The following is a 16354-nucleotide window of genomic DNA, read 5'->3' on the forward strand; positions in this document are numbered from 1 at the left end:
ATCTCCTCCTCGTTTCAGGTCTCTTCCAATTTGGTTAGTGTATATTTTTCTGAGGTCGTTACTACCCTTTTAGTATTTTGTTCTCTCATTCATCTATTCTTATCTGGATAAAATGACAAGGTGGAAAAACTCACCTCAAGAAAAAGAACAAGAGGCATTACCAGTGATTAGGGATGTAATCCATATGGACATTAGTAATATGTCAGACCTAGAGTTCAGAATGATGATTATTAAAGTGCTAGCTGGGCTCAAAAAAAGCATGGAAGATACTAGAGAATCCCAATCTGGAAAAACAAAACAACGAAAATCTTACCAAGTTGAAATCAAAAAAGCTATTAATGGGGTGCAATAAAAAAATGGAGGCTCTTACTGTTAGGATAAATAAGGCAGAAGAAAGAATTAGTGATATAGAAGACCAAATGATGGGGAATAAAGCTGAGAAAAAGAGAGACAAATAACTACCGGACCACAAGGGGAGAATTAGAGAGATAAGCGATACAAGATGAAACAGTATTAGAATAACTGGGATCCCAGAAGAAGAAGAAAGAGAAGGATAGAAGGTATATTGGAGCAAATTATAGCAGAGAATTTCCCTAACTTAGCAAAGGGAACAAGCATCAAAATCCAGGAGGCACAGAGAACCCCCCTCAAAATCAATAAAAATATGTCCACACCCCATCATCTAATAGTAAAACTTACAAATCCCAGTGACAAAGAGAAAATCCTGAAAGTAGCTCAGGACAAGAGGTCTGTAACATACAATGGTAGAAATATTAGATTGGCAGCGGACCTATCCACAGAGACCTGGCAGGCCAGAAAGGATATTCAGAGCACTAAATGAGAAAAATATGCAACCAAGAATACTATATCCAGTTAGATTGTCATTGAAAGTAGAGAGATAAAAAGCTTCCAGGACAAACAAAAACTAAAAGAATTTGCAAACACCAAACCAGCCCTACAGGAAATATTGAAAGGGGTACTCTAAGCAAAGAGAGAGCCTAAAAGTAAAAGTAAGTTACTAAAAGTAACTGACCAGAAAGGAAAAGAGACAATATTCAGTAACAGTCACCTTACAGGCAATACAATAGCACTAAATTCATATCTTTCAATAGTTACCCTGAATGTAAATGGGTTAAATACCCTAATCAAAAGATACAGGGTATCAGAATGAATTTTTTTAAAAAGACCTAGCAATATGCCGTCTGCAAGAAACTCATTTTAGACCCAAAGACACCTCTAGATTTAAAGTGAGGGGGTGGAAAACAATTTACCATGCTAATGGACATCAAAAGAAACCTGAAGTGGCAATCCTTATATCAGATAAATTAGATTTTAAGCCAAAGACTATAATAAGAGATGAGGAAGGACACCATATCATACTTAAAGGGTCTGTCCAACAAGAAAATCTAACAATTTTAAGTATCTATGCCCTTAACATGGGAGCAGCCAATTATATAAACCAATTAATAACAAAATCAAAGAAACACATCAATAGTAATACAATTATAGTAGGGGACTTTAACACCTCCCTCACTGAAATGGACACATCATCTAAGCAAAAGATCAACAAGGAATTAAAGGCTTTAAATGACACACTGGACCAGATGGACATCATAGATATATTTGAACATTCCATCCCAATGCAACAGAATATACATTCTTCTCTAAAGCACATGGAATATTCTCCAGAATAGATCACATTCAGATCACATTCTGGGTCACAAATCAGGTCTCAACTGATACCAAAAGATTGGGATCATTCCCTGCATATTTTCAGACCACAATGCTCTGAAGCTAGAACTCAATCACAAGAGGAAAGTTGGAAAGAACCCAAATACATGGAGGTTAAAGAGCATCCTATGAAAGAATGAAAGGGTAAACCAGGAAACTAAAGAAGAATTTTAAAAATTCATGGAAACAAATGAAAATGAAAATACAACTGTTCAAAGTATTTGGGACACAGCAAAAGGGGTCCTGAGAGGAAAGTATATAGCAACAAGCCTTTCTCAAGAAACAAGAAAGGTCTCAAGTACACAACCTAACCCTACACCTAAAGGAGCTGGAAAAAGAACAGCAAAGAAAGCCTAAACCTGCAGGAGAAGAGAAATCATAAAGATTAGAGCAGAAATCAATGAAATAGAAACAAAAAGAATGGTAGAACAAATCAAAGAAACTAGGAGCTAGTTCTTCAAAAGAATTAATAAGATTGATAAAACCCTGGCCAGACTTATCAAAAAGAAAAGAGAAAAAAGAAAGGACCCAAATTAACAAAATCATGAAAGAAAGAGGAGAGATCACAACCAGCACCAAAGAAATACAAACAATTATAAGAACATTAATGAGCAACTATAAACCAGCAAATTTGACAATCTGGAAGAAATGAATGCATTCCTAGAGACATATAAACTACCAAAACTGAACCAGGAAGAAACAGAAAACCTGAACAGACCCATAACCAGTAAGGAGACTGAAGCAGTCAGTCATCAAAAATCTCCCAACAAACAAGACCCCAGGGTCAGATGGCTTCCCAGGGGAATTCTACCAAACATTTAAGAAGAATTAATACCTATTCTCTTGAAACTGCTCCAAAAAATAGAAATGGAAGGAAAACTTACAAACTCATGTTATGAGGCCAGCATTACCTTGATCCCCAAATCAGACAAAGACCCCATCAGACCAATATCCCTGATGAACATGGATGCTAAAATTCTCACCAAAATACTAGCCAATAGGACCCAACAGTGCATTAAAAGGATTATTCATGACAACCAAGTGGGATTTATTCCTGGGCTACAAGTTTGGTTCAACATCTGCAAACAAAGCAATGTGATACAACACATTAAAAAAAGAACAAGAACCATATGATACTCTCAATAGATGCTGAAAAGCATTTGACAAAGTATAGCATCCTTTCACGATCAAAACTCTTCACAGTGTAGGGATAGAAGGTACATACCTCAATATCATCAAAGACATCTATGAAAAACCCACAGTGAATATCATTCTCAATGAGGGAGAACTGAGAGCTTTTCCCTTAAGGTCAGGAACACAGCAGGGCTGTCCACTATCACCACTGCTATTCAACATAGTACTTGAAGTCCTAGCCTCAGCAATCAGACAACAAAAAGAAATAGAATGCATCCAAATTAGCAAGGAAGTCAAACTCTCACTCTTTGCAGATGATATGTTACTTTATGTGGAAAACCCAAAAGACTCCACTCCAAAACTGCTAGGACTCATACAGGAATTCAGTAAAGTGTCAGGATATAAAATCAGAATTTCTATATACCAACAGCAAGACAGAAGAAAGAGAAATTAAGGAATCAATCTCATTTACAATTGCACCCAAAACCACAAGATACCTAGGAATAAGCCTAACCAAAGAGGCAAAAAATCTGTACTTGGGAAACTATAAAGTACTCATGAAAGAAATTGAGGAAGAAACAAAGAAATGGAAAAATATTCCATGCTCATGGATTGGAAGAACAAATATTGTGAAAATGACTATGCTGCCTAAAGTAATCTTTGAACGTTTAATGCAATCCCTATCAAAATACCATCAATTTTTTTCAAGGAAATGGAACAAATAATCCTAAAATTTATATGGAATCAGAAAAGACCCCAAATAGCCAGAGGAATGTTGAAAAAGAAAGCCAAAGTTGGTGGCATCACAATTCCAAACTTGAAGCTCTATTACAAAACTGTTATCATCGAGACAGTATGGTACTGGCACAAAAACAGACACATAGATCAATGGAACAGAACAAAGAGCCCAGAAATGGACCCTCAGCTCTATGGTCAACTAATCTTCGACAAAGCAGGAAAGAATGTCCAATGGAAAAAAGACAGTCTTTTCAACAAATGGTGTTGGGAAAATTGGACAGCCACATGCAGAGAAATGAAATTGGGCCATTTCCTTATACCACACACAAAAATAGACTCCAAATGTGTAAGACTGATGATATCCCTGAAGCAAATAATGCATTATATGTTAATAAAATAAAAAAAGAACTATTATGAAACATATAGGGACAATGTTTGAAAATTATCCAAAATAAAATTTAATCTCATTTCTTCTTAAAATAAAATAGATAAAACTTTTAAAAATTTAAAAAATAAAATATGACTAAATTCTTTTGTTACTGAATTAATACAATGGTATATAAATGTAGTATTTAGTAAATGATTAAGGTATTTGTGGTGGTCACATTAGTGAGGTACTCAAACCTCCCTTTCAAAGAACTGCTGGGAGAAGGAAAGGTAGTTGGCAGATAGCCTTTAGCTGCTACACCTTCAGATCTATCTCCAAAATCATCCACCAGAAGCCAAACTCCTATAATGCTCCTATAATGACCAAGGATGCTCCTATAATAACCAAACTCCACAAGGACACAATAGCCAAACTACCCCTGCCTGTCATGGGACACTTGTGATGTGACAGGCAATCTTTGCTCTAAGGCTCCCCACTGACCTGTCTCAGAGTATCTCAGGGATTCATTTTGGTCTGATGTCCATCTTACCAAATACTCCTTCCTTTCCTCTTTCATTTCAAAGGTATCAGACCTGCGGGTTAATCTGAATTCTCTCCTTGCCTACTCGGACTTCCTCTTTACTTAAAATTTTCCAGCACTTCCCCCAATGAATCTCTTGTATGTCTAATTCCTTTTTTATTATCTGATTTTCAGAGAACCCCAAGTACACTTTATTGTATTATTATTTCAGCCTAGAAGGATACATTCCACTCCCTGTGTGTAAGGGCAAGAGGTTTGCTTGAAAATGAGGTCATTTGTTATGTAAATAATCACTTCTGCCAAACATGGGGGGTGGGGAGGACAGATAAAGCCCAAAACATAAAGTAGAAAACAAAACCTGAGAAAAGAGGAAAAAATTGCAGAACTTTAGCCAAGAAAGAGAGTATTTCTTTCACCTTTGGCCAAGAAAGTGGAATGAACATAGCTGATTATTCTTTCCTCTGTGCTACCACTAAGCCTTAATGCTATCATTTCATTTATCTTACCATATTATCGATAGATCTCTCTCCTATTGCACTGATGTTTGAAGGTCAAGAGAACATCTTATTTATCAATGAATTCACAAGACCTATCACAATACCTGAAATACACTATGCCTTTCTAAGTATTTTTAAATGAGGACAGTTTCAAAATGCAGTTTAAACAATTAGATTCAGAAAAATTAAAACACAAGTTTATTGTCTATATTTCTGGGTTCTCAGCTGTCTTTTGTCTTGTAAACTGAAGAACTAAAATCAGGGGGGAAAATGTTCAAGTTTATTTATGTGAAAGCACTTTGTAAAGTATAAGCTCCAAATATAAGTTAGGATGTAAATGATGTTGGTGATGATGAAAACAAAAATGATAATGGTGATGACTAGAACTGAAGTTTCCTAGGACTTACGGGCAACAGAGCTGACTAGGAGAGGAAGGACATTTTGTACGTTTTCACAGACACTCATCCATCCTGATGCTATCACCATTATCCAAATTCATTTTTACTAAGCTGATGATTACAAGTAAAATCATAGAGAGGAAAAACAAGATACAGTGTAAAACAAACCAAAAAATTGCCTTCTTTCAACCCATCATCTTCATAGTTTTTTCTAGAAATGTTCTTTATTTAAAAAAAAAAAAAAAGTTGTGGCTTGCTCATATACAGATCTTTGGTTAGCGGAAACCCAGCTTTACTTATGAGCTGAATAGTTAATGATTGACAAAGGATATACCTATCAGATTATTGAAAGTCTCGAGTTATTTCCATTTTTATCCCCATGCCATATGGAATTCCCTCCCCCATGAGTGTGAGCTAGCCTAGTGGCTTGCTTCTAACAAATAGTGTACAGCAAAGGTAGCCTACATAAGATTATGGCTTCTATCTTGTTAGCTTGTCCCTCCTGCTGGCTTTGATGAAACAAGAAGCCATGTTGAAAAGGACCTCGTGGCAAGGAACTGAGTGCTGTCCAACAGCCAGACAGGAACGGAATACTGTCAACAACCCCATGAGTTAGGAGTGGATTCTTCCCTACTTGAACATTCAGAAGAGACTCCAGTCCTGGCTGATACCTTAACTGAAACCCCCTGAAGCAGACACAACTAAGCTATGCCTAGACTACTGACACACAAGGATGGCAAGATAACAGATGTGTACCATTTTAAGCCACTAAAATTGTAATGTGTTACATTGAAAGAGAAAACTAATACATTACATTTGGAACACAGTCATTTATCATTCATACTTCTTCAACCTTTCTGTTGAATTATAAAAACAAAACATTGAACTTACTTGGAATGTAGGAAAGATGCAAATATCCCTTGCTTCCCTTCAATGTTATACAAGGTTTAGGCTCTATTGAAATAGGGACTTTCATGTCATCTAAATGGAAGAATAAAGGTAATGTCAATAAATTATTATAAATCATTTCTAGTAAATAGAGTATTCTGAATATCATTCCCCAAAAGAGGCCATTAAAATCGTGTAATGAGAAAAATTGAGGGTGTTTAAAAACATCTCCCTCACTGGAGGAGTGACATCAACAAAATGGCAGAGCAAGGAGTCCAAGACCCCCATTCTCCTCACAAACATACCAATTCAGCAACAACTCATGGACAAATTCCCTTTTGAATAATCAGAAACTAATTGAAAGTTCCCTCTATCCCAGGAGAATGTGAAATCAGACTCATCAAAGTCAGCAGGGGATATCCTTTTACCAGAAACTCTGCATCTGGCACAGCATAATCAGGAAAGGATCCCCTAGCCACCAGCTTCACTCAAGAAGCAAGAGGTTGGTTCAGTATCCAGACCCCCAAGTTTCCCAAGAGTAATACCCAAAGGAATGACAAATTAGAAAGTCTGAACAGACCTATGACTAATAAAGAGATTGAATAAGTAATCAAAAATATCCAAAAAAAAAAAGCCTAGGACCAGATGGCCTCACAGTTAATTCTACCACCAAACATTTAAATTAAGAATTAATACCAATCCTCAAAATCTTTCAAAAAATTGAAAGGGACCATTTCCAAACTTATTTTATGAGCCCAGCATTACCCTGACACTAAAAACCAGACAAAGACGCCACAAGGAAAGACAACTATAGGCCAATATCTCTAATAAATACAGATGCAAAATTCCATAGAATGAAGGATAAAAATCACATGATTATCTCAACAGATACAGAAAATGCATTTGACAAGATTTATTCATTTTTGTGATTAAAAGCTCTCAACAAACTAGGATTAGAGGAAATGGCCTCAAAATAATAAAAACCATATATAAAAGTCCATAGCTAATGTTACACTCAATGGTAAAAAACTGAAAGTTTTTCCTCTAAGATTAGAAAGAAAGCAAGGATACCCACTCCGTACATAGCACCAAAAGACCTAGTCAGTGTTAGGGCCGATTTAATGTTGAAAGCTGTTTAACTATTAGGGTCTGCTTAGCTAGAATGACTCCATATTGCCTAGGTAGCCATATTGTTGTTTACATCCACAGACTTCATTCTGGGAATTAAACGCCCCAGCAGTTCTAAACACCCCAGCATGCCCCAGCAGTTCCAAACATCCCAGTAGTTCCTGGTATCAGTTCCGGGTATCAGTTCTGGGAATAAACGCCCTAACAATAGAAGCCATGTACCTTGAGGTCTACGGTTATGCTCTATAAAACCAGCCTGTCAGATCGGGACAGGGTAGCTCTCTTCAGAGGCGGCCCTGGCGGGTCAGTCTGACTTCTAATGCTTGGCATAGAATAAAGCTTTGCATAACTTTCACTTCGTCTCAGTCTTGTTCCTTTGATAACGGGCCCCATCTGTCAGATCAATTAGGCCACAAAAATAAATGAAAAGCATCCAAATTGGAAAGGAAGAAGTAAAATTTTCCTTGCATGCAAACACGATTTCGGTTTGTTTTTTTAAAGATTTTATTTTGGGGGCACCTGGGTGGCTCAGTTGGTTAAACCACTAGGGTCCTGAGATAGAGCCCCACGTTGGGTTTCCTGCTCCACGGGGAGCCTGATTATCTCTCTTCCTCTGCCTGCCTCTCCCCCTCCTTGTGCACGTGCGCTCTGTCAAATAAATAAATTAAATATTTAAATAAATAAATAAATGAATGAATGAATGAATAAAATTTGGCCTATACATACAGTGGAATACTATTCATTCTTAAGAGAAAGAAGGAAATTTTGCAATATGCTACAACACGGATGAATCCTATGAACATTATTCTAAGGGAAATAAGCTGGTCTTATAAGGACAAATATTACATGATTCTACTTACATGAAGTATCTAAAAGAGTCAAATTCAAAGAACCAAAGAGTGAAATCGTGGTTGCTAGGGGCTGAGGGGGAGGGGGAAATGGGGAACGACTAACCAACAGGCATAAAGTTTCAGTCAAGCAAGATAAGTTCTAGAGCTCTGCTGTATGACATTGTGCCTATGGTCAACAATATTGTGTTGTACACTAAAATACTGAAGAGGGTAGATCTCATGTAAGGTGTTCTTACTACAGTAAGATCGATTTTAAAATATTGTAAAAATACAGAAAAGAAACTTCCCTGTAACATAAATAGATTAGTATTTTAATCCCCTAATACTGTTAAGGTGGAAGTTAAAGATACTGAATTACTTTAAAAAGTGTGGAGAAAAAAACTCCTCAAAAAATATTTTCATAAAATTACTTGTTCTATCTTGGAATTTTTAATCTTTTCCCATCAACATTGCTCTCCTTTTATCCACTCTCTTCACGTTGTGTATGTTACAGTGGTTCAAGATAGAAAATATACGTCAAGTAATTAGAGATCTGGGAAATGTTAAGTGAGGGAATAAATGGGTGGATAAATTAGTGAACAGTCCTTCTGAAGAAGGAGTTTCAAGAAAGGTGAAGAAGAGTTCATAAAAGCACTGAGGAGGAGGAGAGATGATACCAGGTTTGTGTGGATTTGCCCCTGAATACAAGCCTTAAAATTAATGTTAGGGGCTCCTGGGTGGCTCGGTTGGTTAAACATCAGACTCTAATGGTTTCAGTTCAGGTCATCACCTCAGGGCCATGGGATCCAGCCCACAAGGGGCTCTGTGCTCAGTGCAGAAAGTTCCGGAGAGTCTCTTTCTTCCTTTCCCTCTGCCCCTACCCCTGCTCACACTCTCTAAATAAATAAATAATCTTTGAAAAAAAATCAATGTTAATATCTCTCATTCAATTAGTTGAGTTTATCTGCAACAAAATCCTCATAGAATGAATTATATTAACAGTCATCTCACCTAATCATGGATGTTCACAAATATTTGACCAAAAGATGTTCATCCCTAAAAGGTTTATCACTTTTTATCCCCAAAAGATGTTCATCCCTAAAAGGTTTATTTATCCCAAAGAAAAAATGCCCAATTTGCAACACAGATAGACTCTGAGGGCATTATACTAAGTCAGACAGAGAAACACAAATACCATGTGATGTCTCTGATATGCAGAATCTACAAAACACTAAATTTATAGATACAGAGAAGAGATTGGTGGTTGCCAGAAGTGAGGAATGAGCATGGACAAAACAGGTGACGGTGGTCCAAAGGTATAAACTTCCAGTTATAAAATAAATAAGTCCTGGGATGTATAAGGCATGGTGATTATAGTGATTATAGTTAATAAAACTGTATTATACATTTGCAAATTGCTAATAGAATATATATTCAAAGTTCTCATTATAAAAGAAAGTCTATAACTATGTGGTGATAGATGTTAACTTATGGGGTGATTATTTGCAATATATACACATATCTATTATTTTGTATTATATCTAATATAATCTTATATATCAATTATATCTCAGTTTAAAATATACAGAAGTGAGGGGTGCCTGGGTGGCTCAGTGGGTTAAAGCCGCTGCCTTTGGCTCAGGTCATGATCCCAGTGTCCTGGGATCGAGCCCCGCATCGGGCTCTCTGCTCAGCAGGGAGTCTGCTTCCTCCCTTCTCTCTCTGCCTGCCTCTCTGCCTACTTGTGATCTGTCTGTCAAATAAATAAATAAAATCTTAAAAAAATAAAATAAAATATACAGAAGTGGTTGAATAAGTAAATTTGTATACCTACATATTAAATTAATATGCTGTCATTAAAATGAATTTTTAGAATATTTAATGACATAGATGTTTATCACATATTATCAAATTTTTAAAAACCTGTTTGCCCAATATTATATACAGTATGATTCTGGTATTTTATGGTTTTTAATATATACCTTTATATATCCAAAAGAACATTCACCAAAATTAGAATATTGACAGTGGTCAACTGAATTGCAACAGGCCTAGGGTAGCTTATGTCTTCATTTTCACCTATATTTTAAAAGATTTGCATAAATAATACCATTATTACCTTTCTTAGGAAGAAAAAGTTTGTTAGGGTATTGAAATGTGGGCCCTTTCTTTCTTTTTTTTTTTTAAAGATTTTATTTATTTATTTGACAGACCGAGATCACAAGCAGGCAAAGAGGCAGACAGAGATAGAGGGGGAAGCAGGCTCCCTGCTGAGCAGAAAGCCCGATGCAGGGCTCGATCCCAGGACCCTGGGATCATGACCTGAGCCAAAGGCAGAGGCTTTAACCCACTGAGCCACCCAGGCGCCCCAAAATGTGGGCCCTTTCATATGCATTACCAAGCATAGTGTAATGTGCACCTTCTTTCCCAGCCGTATCCTTATAGAAAATCCTCAGAGTAAGCCGACCAAAGACTCTGGAGCAGAAGCTGAGAACAAATTAAAAGCAGTAAATCACCAGAGTTGTGTTACTGAGGGTGATTCTCTCTTTCCAATTAAGTTTCCCATGTTTCTGAAATTGTCTGATTATGATGACAACATCAACAACTCAATTCAATCAGACAAATGTTTAGAGAGCTCCTGTGGGTGCTCAGTGTTGTGCCAGGCATCAGAGCAGGGTAGGCAGGGGGCAGGGTGTTAGAGAGTGGAGAACAGAGATCTGAGGTTTAGTCTTTACATCAGGAGGTCTATGATTTTTCTGGGAAGACAAGACCAACATACAAAAAATAATTAGATGTAAGAATCAAAAGATCACATAGCATTGTATGGAATATAATTTTATTATTTACAAGGACCTAATGGAGGATAGCTTCATTACTTTAAAGTCATCATGTAGGGGCACCTGGGTGGCTCAGTGGGTTAAAGCCTCTGCCTTCGGCTCAGGTCATGATCTCAGGGTCCTGGGATGGAGCCCCACATTGGGCTCTCTGCTCAGCAGGGAGCCTGCTTCCCCCTCTCTCTCTGCCTGCCTCTCTGCCTATTTGTGATCTCTGCCTGTCAAATTAAAAAAAAAAAAATCTTTTAAAAAAATAAAATAAAATAAAGTCACCATGTACGTGACAAAATCCTCTATTTGGGTTGTTACAGAAAGTGGTGACCTGTTTTAACAAGTGCACAGCACAAGAGGCTCCGATTTCCACTGCAACCATAAAGGTCAGCATTGTTAATCCATCATAGCACTTTCTCCCACTGAGCTCTGCCTCAGAATCTTTCTTAACTGCAGTTGCAACTGCAGTTGGCACTGGAAACGAAACAGTGTCCCTCTGAGTGTTGGCATTAAGTATTCTTGGAGGTCTAGGGAGGAAATGTTAGCTGGAGTTGAACCTTCACAGCACTTCATTTTACCTCTTTAATGGAATTTCTGATATATAAATATGTGGTCCCTTTTGACAGGAATGCCCTTGTCATCATCAGTCCAGAGGAGAGAAGGCGGGTATGAGTGGTGAGCAGAGGACAGTGAAAAGTAGTTAGCTTGAGAACATACTCCGGAGATAGTGAAAATTGGAATCAGCAACACACTGAATGTGGGGGATAAGGTAAAGAAATAAAGGATACCCCTGGTTGGGGACCTAAGGAATTAGATGGATGATGCAATGGGATAGATAGGAAGAAGGAGGCTCAGCTTCCCCTAAGTCAGGAGTTCTAGCTCCAAATAGCTACTGGGCTTCCCAGGGGGCATGCTGAGCTCATAGAATAAATGAATGAATCCTTATGTTACAATTACTCCTCCTACTACACATGAGACAAAACCCAGAAGCTCCTTGATGTTCCAGCTATATCTCACATAAACTTTACATTCTCAGTATTCCTTAGCATAATAACGAAACTCAGTGCCTATTAAATAAAGCTTGCTAAACTGAATTAAATTCAGCTGACTTGACATGCTCTGCAGGACTTTTGATGGACCACAAAAGGTTGGCATGAAACAGACAAGGATATTTTGAGTTAGAGAACAGAAGAAGTACAACTAAAGGCGAGGGAAGAGGCTGGCCCACTCAGGGCGGCGGGGGGTGGGGGGGCGGGATACACAAGATATGGAGATATACCTGCTTAGCTGGGAGGGCCATGCTGCAAGCTCACACCCAGTCAGCTGGTCCTGTCAGCTCCACCTTCAGATTCCTTCCAGAATTTGACCCCTTCTCATCACCTCCACCGCAGCTCCTTTGGTCCAAGTCACCATTATCTCTCTCACCTAGAGTATTATGCAACAGCCTTCCAACACATCTCTTGCTCCCACCTGTGCCCCCCTATGGATTATCATCAGCACAAGAGCCAGACCAATCTTTGTTTGCAGTAAAAGATGAGCCATCCCCCTGACCAACAAGGCCCTCATCTCCTCCCCATATCCTCTATGACCTCATCTTCTACTGCTATCCCTCCCCCACTCACTCCATTGCAGCCACACTGGCCTCCTTACTATCCTTCCAACACACCAGACATGTCCCACCTCAGGCCTTTGCATGGCCCACTCCCTCAACTATTCCAGGTCTTTACTAAATGTCATCTTCCCAGGGATGCTTTCCTTAGTCACTCCACTTTATAATGCAACCCCTTTCCTCATTTCTCCTCTCTGTCCCCTCTCCTGCTCTACTTTTTTCTCAGAGAAATTGCCACCATCTAACATGCTGAATATTTTATTTTACTGATAAAAACTCCACGAGGAGGCATCTTGGTTGCTCAGTCAGTTAAGCATCAGACTCTTGATTAGGCTCCGGTGGTGACCTCCAGTGGTCACAAGATCAAGCCCCATGTCCTGCTCTGTGTTCAGGACGGAATCTGTTTGTTCCTCTCCCTCTACACCTCCTTCCCTTCATTCTCTTTCTCTCTCTCTCAAATAAATAAATAAATAAAATCTTTTTTTTTAAAAAAGCCTTCACTAGGGCAGGGACTTTGTCTTTGTTGTTCACTGCTGTATAATATCCTCAGTGCTTAGAATAGACATGCTAGATGCTCAGTGAATATTGGTTTAATTAAATGATCTATTAATTCTTGGGTTTCTGGACTATCTATAGCAAAAAAAAAAGAAAGAAAGAAAAAGTCTAGGACCTAATCTGAGTCTGATGATTCTAGGTTACCAGAGGGCATGTGTCCAGGGTCTTATGGACTGACACACACACCCACATTTTCTGCCTTTTCCAAAGTTGAGGAACACATAGCTAATTCTTGCCATTTCTGTAGATTATAAGCTGAATTGTGTGTCCCCTTCCCCCCCACCAAATTCATATGTTGAAATTCTAACCTCCCAGTCCCTTACAGTGTGACTATATGTGGAGATTACGTCTTTAAACAAGAGATTAAGTTCAAAAGAACCTGCTATGGTAAAGTCCCACTCCAATATGATTGGTGTCCCCATAAGAAGAGGAGATTTAGGGGGCACCTGGGTGGCTCAGTAGGTTAAAGCCTCTGCCTTCGGCTCAGGTCATGATCCCAGGGTCCTGTGATCGAGCCCCGCATCGGGCTCTCTGCTCAGCGGGGAGCCTGCTTCCTCCTCTGTCTCTGCCTGCCTTTCTGCCTACTTGTAATCTCTGTCCAATAAATAAATAAAATCTTTAAAAAAAAAAAAAAGAGGAGGAGATTTAGACACACAGGGAGTCCCAGGCATAAGTGCACACAGAGAAAATAATGACCAAATAATGACCATAATAATGACCAAATAAAGACCAAATAATGACATGGCAAGAAGGCAGCCATCTGCAAGCAAGAAGGAAACAAATCTGCCGACCCTTGGTCTTGGACTTCCAGCTCCCAGAACTGTGAGAAATAAATTTCTGTCAAGTCACCCAGTCTTTGGTGTTTTATTATGGGAATCCTAGCAAACCAATCCACTATTAATACCCCCCAGCTTCACCAAATGGAAATCATCCTCACAGAAAGACTCAATCAAGTGTTGTTGTTACCACCCTCCTCACAGGAATACCTACAGGAATCGGAGCTTCCCACACATGCATGTTGGACTCACCGGATAGATTCTCTAAGGTAGGGAAGGAAGATAATGACATGGCAGTGGCCATGGTCCCAAGCAGGGTTGCGCTGTAGCTGTGTACTCTGCTTGCTCCCCTCAGTCCCCAGAGCAGTGGGGCAGCAGCAAAGGACCACAGAACTTCTCAGCATTAGACAGAAAAGCGTAAGGTCCTCCATCAAAAATCAAAAGCCAAATCGATTATTATTACTAAAAGATCAAAAGCTTGAATAATAACAGGAAGTGTAATACAAATAAAGGCCATGTAAAACATGGCACAGAGAAAGTGACATAATTGAGGCATCCGGCTGGCTCAGTCAGTTGACATGTGACTTTCTTTCTCTCTCTCTTTAAGATATATTTATTTATTTGAGAGAGACAGCACATGTATGGGTAGGGCAGAGGGAGAGAACCTTCAAACAGACTTCCACTGAGCACAGAACCCAGATGTGGGGCTTGAGCCCACCACCCATGAGATCATGACCTGAGCCGAAATCAAGAGTCAGACACTCAACTGACTGAGCCACCCGGTGCCCTAGCACGTGACTCTTGATCTCGAGATTGTAAATTCAAGCCCCATGTTGGGTGTAAAGATTACTTTAAAATAACATCTTTTGTTTCTTTTAAATAGAAGGTGATATAACCAATGTGTGGTACATAGAAGCCAAAGGAAAGGAGAGATCTGGCAGCAGAGACTAGGGAGGCTTTCTAGTTGGGGAGAGGTATACTGACCTTATAGGATGGAAAAATTTCAGAGATTAGTTGCAAGGGAATTCAGTACAATCCACACACAGGAAAAAACCATGAAGGTAAGATGGGTCATGCAGCTAAATCTTGTTCTCACACCTGGCAATTACACTAATTCCCTGGAAGTAACTTTATATTAGCATTTGCCAGAATGTGTTTCTCAAGATAGTCAACACACACTCAAAAAATAAAATAAAATAAATTTGAAAATTGGGGGATTAAATAGGTTTCTTTCTTACAGAACTTCTCAGAACTCAAAGTACATTTGTAAATCTCCCCCAAGTATTACACCATCAATCCTTTTTCCCAACAGAATCTCAAGGAGCTAGCATTTTTGGAAGCATCAAACCTTCCTGATATTACTAATGGGTAGAAAAGACCAGTCAACCCATGCTGGGCAAACCAGTGGAAAATACCAAATCAAAACTGCAGTCTAGCCCTGAAGCTGTGCTTTCAGACTGCAGACATTTGTAGAAAAATAGGGAGGAAAACCAAAAAACAGTAATAGAGCTAGTTAATAGCATTAGGGTATGACTGATCTCGTCAATACTGTTTCTATGTGGCTACATGCTAAAAACAACCTACAACGACCCTTGTAAAATAGCTTTAAAATCACTTTCGGGGGCACCTGGGTGGCTCAGTCAGTTTAAGTGTCTGACCCTTAATTTTGGCTCACGTCATTCATTATCTCAGGGTCATGAGATCAAGGCCTGCCTCAGCTCCATGCTGGCCATGGGCCCTGCTTGAGATTCTCTCTCACTCTCTCCCGCTGCCCCTCCACCCCCACTTTCTTTAAATAAATAGGTAAAACTTATAAAATCACTTTCATTTTACAGACAAAAATCTGGGACACAGAGAGTCTAAGTACTTTCTGCTCAAGGTCACACAGCTAGTAACTGACAGAACCAGGCTAACATCCTATTAGAAAGGTGTTTCCCAGGCTCCTCAAAAGTCACAGCCTCAAACACTTATGAAGCACCTGTTACATGCCCACTGCTGTGCTGAAGGAAAAAAAAAAAAAGGACACATACCAGAGCAATAATCAATTCCAAAAGGCAGCTAGGACTGGTCCACCTTCTCAAGAAGAACCAGTAAGTCTTGGGGCTGAGGCAAAAGCTCAGAAGCAAAGAGTTCTGCCAAAACTGGGAAGAATCTGAAACTGGGCTCGAGGTGGAGAGAGCGGACCACAGGGAATAGAAGCCCTTGGAGGACAAGTACAGCACAGTTTAGAGACTTATGAGGTCTGTGAAGGATCGAGAAAATCCACACAGGACAGCGACCAGCCATCACCTTTGCTGCCCGCAGTAGCAGCTGGAACACCCTGTCATTTCCTGAGTT

General features: G+C 39.1%; 1 protein-coding gene across 1 annotated transcript in view; it reads right to left on the reverse strand.

Moving 5' to 3' along the window:
• The window catches only part of LY96 (lymphocyte antigen 96), a 30925-nt gene that overhangs the window by 14278 nt on the left and 293 nt on the right, over positions 1 to 16354 (reverse strand). Inside the window, exon 2 of the mRNA XM_080801302.1 lies at positions 6298 to 6387. Coding sequence (XP_080657428.1) covers positions 6298 to 6387 — 90 coding nt within the window. The remainder of the gene's footprint in view (positions 1 to 6297; positions 6388 to 16354) is intronic.

The sequence above is a fragment of the Martes martes genome, assembly GCF_963455335.1.
Source record: "Martes martes genome assembly, chromosome: 4".
Classification (NCBI taxonomy): Eukaryota; Metazoa; Chordata; class Mammalia; order Carnivora; family Mustelidae; genus Martes; species Martes martes.